This window comes from Echiichthys vipera (genome assembly GCF_963691815.1).
Source record: "Echiichthys vipera genome assembly, chromosome: 3".
Taxonomy (NCBI): Eukaryota; Metazoa; Chordata; class Actinopteri; order Perciformes; family Trachinidae; genus Echiichthys; species Echiichthys vipera.
This window is the reverse complement of record NC_139828.1, coordinates 23,305,223-23,317,592: the sequence shown is the minus strand read 5'-3', so window position 1 is coordinate 23,317,592 and position 12,370 is coordinate 23,305,223. Positions and strand designations below refer to the sequence as shown.

At 38.8% G+C, this 12,370-nt stretch overlaps 1 protein-coding gene across 1 annotated transcript in view; it reads left to right on the top strand.

The window, feature by feature from the left end:
- Nucleotides 1-12,370, top strand: part of col24a1 (collagen type XXIV alpha 1 chain) — a 93,435-nt gene that overhangs the window by 59,826 nt on the left and 21,239 nt on the right. The window contains exons 28-37 of the mRNA XM_083940647.1: nucleotides 569-622; nucleotides 4,562-4,615; nucleotides 4,828-4,872; nucleotides 6,790-6,834; nucleotides 9,227-9,280; nucleotides 10,014-10,067; nucleotides 10,192-10,245; nucleotides 10,484-10,537; nucleotides 11,505-11,558; nucleotides 12,014-12,121. Coding sequence (XP_083796773.1) covers nucleotides 569-622; nucleotides 4,562-4,615; nucleotides 4,828-4,872; nucleotides 6,790-6,834; nucleotides 9,227-9,280; nucleotides 10,014-10,067; nucleotides 10,192-10,245; nucleotides 10,484-10,537; nucleotides 11,505-11,558; nucleotides 12,014-12,121 — 576 coding nt within the window. The remainder of the gene's footprint in view (nucleotides 1-568; nucleotides 623-4,561; nucleotides 4,616-4,827; nucleotides 4,873-6,789; nucleotides 6,835-9,226; nucleotides 9,281-10,013; nucleotides 10,068-10,191; nucleotides 10,246-10,483; nucleotides 10,538-11,504; nucleotides 11,559-12,013; nucleotides 12,122-12,370) is intronic.

The window sequence follows — 12,370 nt, the reverse complement described above, 5'->3', positions numbered from 1 at the left end:
CAAAAAGATAAACATTTTTACTCCTTGCATACCTCCAGATATGCATATTGGTTTTTCATTCACTTCACTTTGCAGTTTTCATTTTGCTCTGCATTTTAGAGTTAGTCATACACACATAAGTCCTTAATAAACTGAGAAGCTTTAATTAAATAAGCAGCATTGACTCTCATCCTCTCTACTCAGTGCCTTAATTGATAGATTAACTTTGGCCCTTAAACTGAGTTGAAGGAACATACTTTCGGTTTTGTAAACACATAAAATTTAAGGGGGTGATTTGATGTATCAGTTTTCCTGTTTCCCACAATTTAGTCTAGACCTGTGTAAACAGACTGTCTTATGGCAGATTGTTCAGTAGTTCTGCTGAAGCCTTTTTAGACATCCATTAGGACTAGTGTTGATATGGGCTAAAAGATGCATGAAGAGGTTCTGCCATTGTGTAAATATTGTTGCTATATTTTACAGGTTTCCTAACTGCGCTATGCCAAAGAAACACTATGAAAATCCTCCTAAATGACTGCAATTTCCCAGTCTGTCGTCCATCTTGTGTGTGTCTTGTTTTTTCTCACAGGGTCCACAGGGACAGAGGGGCAGTCCAGGCATCGCAGGGCTGAAGGGCAGGAGGGTAAGAACTGTTTTTAACCTTGAGGGCATTAGTTGTACTTGTCCTTTGTATGATATGAATGTGAGCCTGCTTCAACTCAAGAAAACTGCATTTATCAGATGGTCAGACCATTGTCTGTTACACATCACAGTGTCATTCCCACAAACCAAAGGTTAAAACAATGAAAAGACATGTGTTTGTCCTTCCACTTGGACCAAGCTTCTTTATATTTGCAATTTGGAAATTTTCATCTCCTGTTAAAATATATTATGGCAATGTGGTGTGCTAATACTCGTGAGACATCATGTGGCTGAGAGGAGAATGACACCTTCAGACGAGAAGGCAAAGATAGATGTATGATTTTAATTGTGGGGAGGCGTCTTTACAGCTTTCATCAACATCAACTTAAATTTAGCAGCAGCAGCAACTGACGTGCAATATGTTAAGTATATTGTTTACCAGAGCAGAACAAACCAATTGTCATCATCTAAAATGAGTTACAACGCATAGAGACTCGCAGTTTGTGTGTATTGCCTTAGTAAGCAAAATGAAATGTTTTTTTTTTCAAGAGCAGTTCCGATGATGGGATATAACTATAATCGGCCCTTGGCTGACTTGATGGATCTGCAAATTACAATATTCCTATTAAGTTCACATAAAACCTAAATTCACTTCTTGTGGAACAGTTTGGATCTCCATAGAAATAATTAATATTTGTATGTTAAAATACAACAGGTGCTGCTCAAACATTATACAGGTTTTTTTTTTTTGCTTTACTTTCTGGGATGCAAATACTCAACTGTAAACATGAATGTTAATTGTTAATTCACTTCAATTTTATTAATCATAACAAAATCCTAACAAAAGTTGGCTCAAAACACTTTACATATAGAGTAGGTTAAGACCACATTCTATGACTTATTTATGAGAGACCCAACAATCCCCCCACAAATCACACTATCTTTAATAATAACAATGATTATTATTATAGTTATTATATACAGTATTAATCCAGCAATCTTGTACACCAGTGAGGATTCTGTTGACTGCATGTTAGCCAGGTATTATCTATGATAGTCAAAGGTTTTGTACTGTTTTGGGAGCTGTCAGTACTGTGCGGTAGTATGTGGCTCTAAGGTTGGCATTGTCAAGCAGCAGCACATCAGGGAAGGTCCTCTTTATAAGTGTTTCACTCTTAGTTTTGCTTTTGCCTCTGCAACGGAGACTGCGAGGCATTATGTTTCTGAGTTGTCCGTCAATCCATCCGTCTGTCTGTCTGTCCATCCTGATCTTGTGAACACAACATCTGATGAACTGATGTCGATTTTGGAGGTCAAAGGCACTGTAACACCATGTTTTTACTATTCTCATGAATGAAATATCTCAGGAACGCCTTGTCTTTTCTTGTGGCACAAAAGTTGGATTTAAGAATGACCTGATTGAAATACATTTGTGGCCATAACTCAAGAATCCCTACGCTTATAATGACACCATTTAATACAATGTCTAATAGTAGAAAATGATGAAGTGACATTTTATATCCAAAAGGTCAACTTTACTGTGACATCATAATGTTTCTGTTCATTATTTAACGGCATAACTCAGGAATAGAAGGAGAAACATTTGGTCAGATACTGAATTGGTGACACTGATCTTGAAACTGAAACGCCTTTCAAAATGGGATTTCCGTGCCCAAGCTGGTCCAAGCCTTGTATTTCAAAAGTGCTGTGGATTGTTTGAACAGATCTGAGTAAAAAAACAACAGTGTAATTGTCATTTTACCACTTTTCTATCGATAAAAAGGTGTCTCACACAAGAAATTAGTGATTCTAATTGTTCACAGGTTCAGCCGTTGTCTGTTTTATTCAATAGAACGCTTGGACCGGGAAATGGTAGTATGTTACGTCAGACTTAACAGTAGGATAGATCATCTGTGCTGCCAGGATGAAGATGTATGTGAAGCATTCACATTTCACCCAAAAATGTACTTAATACTTTTCATTAAATTTCTTCAAAGTCTTCGCGACTTATATGAAGTCTGGACAGATGTGGATATATAAACTGCAACTTGACTGTTTGGCAGAGGCAACCGCTAGGCAGTAATTCTAGTTTACTTTAAATCTTTCCTAAACTGATGGTTTGCATGTGCCAAACTCCAGTGCCAGACTGCGTAACAGTGCCATGGCTAAAGCTTTCTAGTTAATTGTGAGTCCATTTAAGCTAATCCAAAAAAATGGGCGAGAAATGCTAACAAGACAATTGAGTGATACCTACTACCACATTACTTCCTCCACTTCATCACTCATCAATACTTCCTTTTTTTCCTCTGCTCACTTATTTTCCTCCAGTTGAACATTTTTGCCAAGCAAAACATATGGTAGCACTTAACATGCCATGGCTTTAGTTGTTTACTGTAAATCCTTACACGTGCCAGTGTGTGGTTGCATTTCCTGTCTTGCTGAAGTAAGATATAGTTACCCCCGAGTCCTTCCTCCTCCTCATTTGTGGTTCTTCTCCATTGTCAACGCATATGATCCATCAAGGACCAGTAAAAATTGATTTAGGATAGCTGATTTAGGAGTAACTCTTAAAAAAAGGGGTCTTAGCTTCCCTCCCACTCCTCAGTAAATGTTGGTCTCAGAGACTTTTTGAATATGTTTTAAGAAATTACTCTGAACTTTTAGCGCGTCTTAGGAGTACTCCAAGTTCTCAGATAAAATGTTTTGTGAATACGTCCCCTGATCAAACTCACATATCCCCAGCTGGCTTTTGCTTGAGAAAGGATGTCAGAAATGAACAGGAATCCTTCATCAACAAACCCAGAATGCAACATAAATGAAGCAAAATGAATCTGCTGCACAGCTTATCATTCTTTTTTTTTTCATTTTAACCTCTGAGCTATAAATGAACAAGTCATATCCTGGACTTGAATTATCTGGTGTGCACCTGACCCAGTTGGCACACACCTCAACTACTTCTCGCTTAGCTTTTTCTAGTTGTGGGAAAACAGCTAGTGCCTCCTCTGAATTCTCAAATTCTTCCCTCAAGGAATCTCTCTCCATTCATCTTCCCCTTTCACCACTCACAGCGAAATGTTATTGTAGACTGTTGTGTAATAATATGTTATTATTTGTAGATAAGCAGTCGTTGAATCAGCTTCTTTTCTGTTGTCAAACGTTTGAAAACTAGTTATTATGTTTACACACATTGTTTATTGTTAACATTTGCAATACATGTTATGATAATGAATTTATCACAACCTATGACCACAAGCTGTTTTTTTAATTCATTGATTTCTTGACCACTTACAGTTAACTAATTGAATGGAATCAGTGAAACACACAAAGTTTGTCTATACATTACAGTAGCATTGGTCACTTGGCAGAAATAGCCTCAGTGACCTTTAAACCAAGATTGAAGACAGAGATGAACTGTAGGAACAAACAAGGAGACAGATATACAGCCTGGGTTTGTCTGCCTGGAAGCTATAAGGGAGCAGAGTGACCTGAGAGGGATTGGAGTCTGACTGAAAGCCAGAGGCTCAGACGTAGGAACTGATAATGAGCCATTAAAGGTAGAGATATAAAAGAGCGGAGACAAGATGGAAACTACTGATATAAGTGCACTGAAAATAGAAAGGTCCTCCAAGCATGGACAGGAGAGAAAAGGATAGGATCTTGTGTGGTATTTACAGATCTTTATCTGTCACCTTACCTGTTTGGTGGTACTAAAATGCTGGGAAACCACTGGAATGTTTGTGGGAGCGGCACTGTGAGCTATGGCATCAGGGCGGAAAACTCCCAAAGTAGATAAGGATTACAGACAAATTACCTTGTTGGTGGTCTTATTTAGTTAACTCTATATATCTGAGTATGATGCTTTGATGGTAAATGTATTCCTGTACGGCTCATTCATTTTGGAGTGATGTTCAAAGGTGTGTCTCATGTTGCTGTCGCATAGGGGCCCCGGGGTCCAGACGGCCCACTTGGAGAACCAGGCCCTGAGGGCACCAAGGTAAACACGCACACCACCCTGTGGGAAACATCACCATATGCATGTAAAGATGCAATAAATATAGGACTTGCATGAAAATATGTCCATCCTCCTGTATATTAGCCACATTGAGCTGGATTTATCTGTTTGTGAAATTATTGGCCACAGCATATGAATGGTGTAAATCATTTTCATTTTGCCTTTCCAAAATGTTTCAAACCTTTTCTTTGCAGGGTGAAAGGGGTGACATCGGACAAAAAGGAGAGCCAGGATTCATAGTACGTATTCTTTAAATGAATCTGTCTTTACAATTGTCTTTCATCTTACACTCGCTGTTGTAAAAGAAAGACAGGACGATTACAGTAAATGACATGCTGCAAAGTTTATACTCAAACTATTAAAAATACTTGTAAGGTGCCTATTGAATGGTTATGACGCTGTAAATGTTTTATGGTAACACTTTTCTGGATGAAGGCTTCCAGCTCTTAAGAAACGAGAAGGTGCATTTATAATCACCCTCATTCATCCACAGCCAAGAATAATTATTGCCAGTAAAGGCATCATCCTGAAGCATCAAGGTCAACGTGCAAATTCCTTATTTAAAGATGCACATTCACCTCATGGAAAAAACATTACCGCATCTAATATAACCTTCGGGGCCTCTGTAGAGGCTTGGTGAGCCTTTAATCAGTTTTTATTTGCAGAGTGGGCCTTTGTCTTTTCACCTCTGTATCAGGTTATACCCAAATGCAGAGTATTGCTGCCAGCTTGTACTGTAGAGAGGGAACCTGAGCTAAATCTGCTGAGGAGTATCAGGCCGAACACAAACTTTGTATTTAGCTGATTTAGCTTGGTGAAATGCAATCCAGCCTCCGATTTGCATGTGATCCCTTGTTTTAATAAAGAGATTATAAGAAGGGCCTAACCGATATGAGATATTGTGAGAATGAAATTGATTTAAGGGAGGGTAACAATTCACTGATTACTGATATGGTAGCCAGAAATTTTCCAGCTGGAATGAAATTAATCCTTTTATATTAGGATTGTTTTCCAATATGACTCTGCAAAGATACTCTGAAGACTGAAAGAATATTTAACATTATTATATAATAAACATACAATGTATTGCATTTTGAACCACTTCTAGAAATGAACACTAAGAAAATAAAGAACAAACAAAAATAAAATAGATAGCTTTATGTCACACTTTCTAGATCACCCCTAACAGTTTTCTGCATTATATGTTCTGTAAAAAAGGTTTCTATATTGGAAAACACATACGCTGATACTGATAGATACGGATTTGTCTGTGATAGGCTAATATCTGCCGTGGTGACAGTGGTGCTCAATTACACAGTAAAAACAAACAAAAAAACTAACCCTAGTACGTCAAACAAAACCTTATGTTCAATGGTTTAATTTTGGGCCAAATTTATGAGCTGAGGACAGCAGGTCCAGCTGACGTCAAAATCTGTAAAACTGTTATGGATCTGCTTTCTTACTCATGCAATTAACTGCAAATGTGTTTCCATAAAACATGTTAATGTCAGAGCCAAAATATTTCTAAACACTTAAAGTTGTTGATAATGTTTTTGATGTTCTCAAAGAAATCAAATCATAAGAAAACGTGGAAGCCGATAAATTCAGCAGAAATTCATCAGAATACTGATGTTGCTGCTTCCTCTTGCTGACCTGCAGGGGATTGTGTCGAGGCACATACACTTGTCTAGTTAACCCCTTTCAAACAGCTTGTTCAAGGCGAGAACGTTGCACTGTTTTTCCACCTCGCCTTTCTGTATAAAAGGTATGAACACACAATGGGGGGCCAGTGTTTTTCCAACGGAGGTAGTCACAGAACTGGATTAATGTCGGTGTAAAAGGGCAGTCAACATGGTGGGACCACACACACACACACACACACACACACACACACACACACACACACACACACACACACACACACACACACGTACACATACTAGACCCCAACTCTGTTGTATAACCTGCATGCTATTTAAAATCACACGCTTGGACAATCCGAGAGAGATTGTGGAATCTGTTTAAAAAGGGCTATTGCAAAACATGAACATGCAAAATCACCAATTACCATACAAGGAAAATTAAAAGAAATTGAAATTGTCGGAGTTGATTGAAACTCTATTATAATCATTCAAATAATGATTTCTCTTCTGAAGGGCAAGGCTGGCAGTCCAGGAGAGAGAGGCCCTCCAGGGAAGAATGTGAGTAATGTTAACTGAATGCTGACTGCTCAATGTCTCTTACAGAGCTTCAATTATCCTCTTCACGTCAGAAAAAAGCATCATTATGGCTGCAGCAGACAACACAGACTTGTAAAACATTTCCACATCCTCTTTTCGCCTGTAATATATATAATTACACCCTAAAGAGTGTGCACCTATAAAGTCATCCAGGAGGAAGTTGTCATAGTTAAAAGAAGACATGAGCAGTGTTTTCAGGCTCATAATCAAAACCTAGGTGTCTACAAAGGTGTGTATTCCCCCTTTTTCTACTGGTGTGTTTTGGTGTGAGGTTTTCATGATAACACATGATGTTGATGAACACAGCACACAAACCTAAAAACCTGCTTCTGTGTTCAAGAAAGAATACTACACATATGATGTGTGTGATCCTAACATTGTTAGTTTTGTGGTTTTTATTATGACCAAGATGCATACGAACCAAGATATTTTACAGTTGAAAGATAAGCTTGTCAGTGCTCTCTGGTGGACGAAGTATGTAATAGTTATGGAGTGGCTTCTAAATTACCACTAACATATCTTTGCACTGCATTTTCTTTCTTGTAATTTCTTTTCATCATCCGCTGACATGTGCGATATATATCCAGCTAATAATGGTTTGATGATATCATACAGCTTATTTTTGGTCAGGCTCCACGTTGGATGACACTTCAACAATCCTCAAGGAGAAGTTTTGTTTTTTCTTGTTTTAGTGCAACACAATCAACAGACTTTTGGCAGCTTTGAAGGGCCATTTTGCCAGCAGACTCTTGTTTTTCTGTTTTTACCATAAATTTGAAAAAAAAGATGAACAATGTTTTTTATATGCTTTTGAACCAAGAAAGGGTGAAATAACTGATGCTCCACAGATGGTAGAAACATGCAAACACAAACAGATCAAAAACAGATTGAACAGCGGATCCAAAATGGGCTGTCTGAATGTCAGGAGTTGATCATTATATCCACAGTATGTTTCTTCTAGTGCAATTTGTTTCATCCATTTATGCCTGGACTTACAGGGACGATCCTTATACAGAGAAAAGCCATTTCACCGTCATGCTTAACCGGTGATGAACTCAGTTATTGGCTTGTGTTATTTTCCACCGACAAATCAGCTCCTTTACACTTTCTCTAATCATTTGTTGGCTTAACATTTGACATTTCAGGGTTGCTTGTAATAACTCTTAACAGACACATGAATACACAAATACACAGGTCTGTGCTCTCACTCTCAGATGCAGCCTTCTGGACAGACACACATGGACATAAAAGCATGCACATTTTTGGGACTAGTTGTGACCTGTTCCTCTAAGCAGATGCTGCTTGATTTTACATGAAGAAAATCTAACCCTCCTCAGAACTTGCCCACTGTCACCAACCTGCTTTGACAAATACCTGTATACTGTACTGTACTGTGCCTTTTTGGCAGAGAAGAGGGCAGCTTTTCTTTTGTTCACCTCTGTACTCGTAGCGCCATCTTGTGTCTGATAAGATCTCCCTCAAAGACTGTCATGAAGAATTCAGCACCATTTGTATGTTCTGCGATTCAAATCATTGAGGAATTGTGTCCCAAAATCCTGTTATCTGTGATGTCAGAGCCCAATAAGTTTAGTGCAGAATGTAATTTGTAGTCAATATAGTTGTCAGTAGTTGTGATTGTCGTCATGAAGCACTTTGTTATGCAGTAGATTATAAATCTGCTTGTTTCCCTAAAGTCTCATAAAAATCTATTTAATCACTGGCTCTTTATATAATTTGTGAGCTGTGAGGACATAACTATTTTATTTTTTCCCTTCTGTTTAATTAATTCTGATTCACTCTTTAAAGATCCTATTCACACAGCTGTGTATGTTTTTCTCTTGAGTCATTTGCTCAGTGAATAGAAGCAAAAGTTATGTGAGTGTTAGTGATTACGAGTTAGGTTATAGTGCTTCACAATATTGTTTGTAAACCAACTATTCTGCAGCTAATGGTTAATGCTGCTGCATTCACTGCTCTCTTATCAATCTTTGGCACATTCATTTTACTCAACTCTATCAATGTTTGACTAAGCACTGTTACAAATGAGGCCCTTATCTAAACTTGGCAACACAACACAATGTTTGGACTACAAAGAGATCTGAAATTGCAGGAAAGCCGATCCGTCTGTTTTGCATCAAAGAGTTTCTATGTCATGTCTGAAGGCATTAAGTCAATATTAGAGTCAGTCATCATGTTTGTGGTTACATTGCTAATGATGATGATGATGATGATGATGATGATGACGATGATGAGAAGAGGACCGTAGTCAAAACCAAGCTTTCTCATGCTTTTTTTTCTCTAATAACACAAATGACTGACAGAAGCTAAACGTTGCTCATGACTGTTTTTTCAGGGTAAACCAGGTATTCCAGGCAGCACCGGGGAGAGGGGACCCCATGGTGAACCAGTAAGTATGCTGTCTTCAAATTGTTGTATAGATGGGGTTGTTTCAGGAAACTGCACATAAACCACATACTGTGAGGACCAACTTGTCTGTAATCTATAATGAATCATTATTCTCACAAAAGAGTCATTAGGAAGAAGCTGCAAGGGTCGGAATTATTTGATAAACACAGCTCTGATGTAGCTCGTTAAGAGTAATGTAACCGTTTGAGAGGGGAAACAAGGAGCTATTTAGATTTGTTTTTGTTATTGCTCTCTCTCTCTCTCTCTCTCTCTCTCTCTCTCTCTCTCTCTCTCTCTCTCTTTATCTGCATTCCTCACACCTTTAAGCACCATACCTTGTTCTTCCCTTCTTGGATTAGTCTTCAAATTCTTGAATTTTCCTGGAAATGAGCCGACCCCTCAGGGACATCGAGAATGTTAAACAATCAGATGCAAATATTTATTGGGGTAGAAGGTTCCAATAACACTAGAGGCATGGTTTATGTTATGGGTCTCATCTTGCCTTTGGCTGGTCTTCAGTTTTACTCCAGGCATTCTCAGTTCTCAGCTTTCCCTACTCTACAGACTTAAACTGTAAGTGTTTGTTTTGCCAGTATATGCTGGAGTTGTATATTATGTTGAACTGATGTTTTATTCCTTGATTTACTGGATCTAATCCACTATCCGTTAATTATATTGTTTTATTATTATGCTAGTGTCCTCAAGGCATCTTGTGATTGTTCATTTTCTCGAAGGGACCCAAAGGACCGTCTGGAGAGGCTGGACCTGATGGAGAGCAAGGACCTGAAGTACTTTTCATGAAATATTTGATACTATTTATCAATTAATTATTAAGTATTTGGGGGTTTTATTGTTGGCATTCCTATACAGTCCAAATGAAATCCATGACTCATGCTCTTTCTTTCCCTGTAGGGTGTGTCTGGTGCAGAGGGGGAATCTGGTGCCATCGGAGAGCCTGGGTCAAAGGTCAGTCCGACCTTTCAACAACCCCTCCCATCCCTGTATATTAGAAAACATTTGTCATGTGGAGCTTGAGTCCTTTCCACCCTCCAGCTATGTGAAAAGCCATGACCTTACTCAGTGAATTTGAACTTGACCTAACTGCAGCCTTGGATGAAACAATAGTTCATGGTCAAGGCTAACACTGCCTTAGCGTTAAGTATCAGTGGTTGGTGTAATTCTGGAGTGTTTTGTGTCCCTGCAGGGTGAAGTTGGGCCTCCAGGAGCTGAAGGGGAGCAGGGACAAGAGGGAACGAGAGTGAGTAACTGCAAACAAGCCACTAATCCCTTCCTTCCTTTTGTTTGGGTAAATCTAACCCGGTCGTATATTTACTCCCCCCCATTTTTAAAAGGATGTCTAATCCACCGGCCAGAAGAAAGCAGAATGGTGGGATTGTTTTTGTCTGATGGACTATATAAACAGCACTCAGGCTGCCTGAGAATCATCTTACTGTTCTGTCCACAGAATTGTCAGTCTTTAACAAGGCTGCTCAATCATCAGACCCACAAGGCTTTTTTTAACTTACATCTGCTTAATGGAAGGAGGATTAAAGAAACTAGATCATGTCTGAGAAACTGTCCATTATGTCCTGAATTCTCTCATTTTGTCTAATTCCCTGCTGCTGGACCAACTACATCTGAGATCATATGCCATATATTTCAAACAGTCTTCTCAATATAGTTGTCCCAAAGTTTGTCCCAAAACAAATCTTGGCAGAAATAACAAATTAGCATTTACGAGTGGTCATTTGGCCATTCTAGTCACCATCTCACCATCTCACCTTGATAGAGTGAGGGTACTGACCTATAGAAACATCTTATTTTAAGTGTTAAAAAGAAAGAGTTAGGACATCACTATACCCATCAGTGTTGTTGGCTGTGGTGAGAGGTGAACCTACCATGTAACTTTCATCCAGAGAGGACATTGAAGCATGTTCTATGGTGTACATCTACTGTTTAGTGAGTTGGTTTACGCAAAATTCTGAAAAATGTTTCCTCATGGACCTCCAGTGATATCTGGCTGTGCAGATAGTTTTACTTTAATTGGCCCAGGGTTTCAGATGCTCATATCAGCATCAGCTCTTTCCAGAAACAGTGTCCCTGTTACTAAGGGACTCCACAAAGAATCTGCCACCGCAGAGAAAATAATGTCACAGGTCTCACCATTTATTTGTCCTTTTTACAGCAATACAGACGTTTTGTTGTAAATGTGTTTGTGTTTGTAGGGTCTTCCAGGTCCCCCTGGTGAAGACGGCCCTCAAGGAAAAGATGGACCCAAGGTAAACATAGCAAGAAATTATTTTTTTAAACTTTACTCTTTTCTAACAAACTCAAGCATATAGACAAAATTAGTTATGGATTTGTTTCTATCAGGGTTCTCCAATAATAATAATAATATTAATAATAATAGGGAGTTTTCAGTAGATGCAGATTGATTTAGACGATCAAAGAGAATATAGTTTAAAAAAATATAAATCGTATACCGAATATTACCACAATAAGAACAACAATCCACTAAATATCACACTAGATTTGAATGGGATCTAAAGTCTAAGGAAATGAGAATGAAACCAATCCACAAAAGTTTTTTGTCAGCTTCTGAACACCACAGGTTTCTGACCTATTGACCCCTCACTGTTGGTAACATGAAACTTATTAAATTATAACTTGAACTGTCTTTCACTGTTTTCCCTGGTTGTGCGTCTCCCTTTCTCCATTTCTATCACAATGTCAGGGTGAGCCTGGTGAGCGTGGGCCAGTTGGAGAGCCGGGGGATAAAGGAATAGAAGGAGACCCTGGGCCCCTAGGACTACCCGGAGGGCCTGGGAAACAAGGTTTTCGTGTAGGTTTATTTTTTGTTTCCAAACTGCCACATACAACCATTTTAATATAACAACCTCAGAGATCAATTTACAGAAATTGCTGCCTGTATTGACATTCTGTTGCAAAACTGGTAACTCTGAGCTGACATGAGATTGATGGATCATGAGCATACAGCTGATGAGACATGGCAAAATAAATCGCACCCTTAAGAGTCGCACCCAGCTGGGAGGAGGCCTCGGGGAAGACCCAGGACTATGTAGAGAGATTA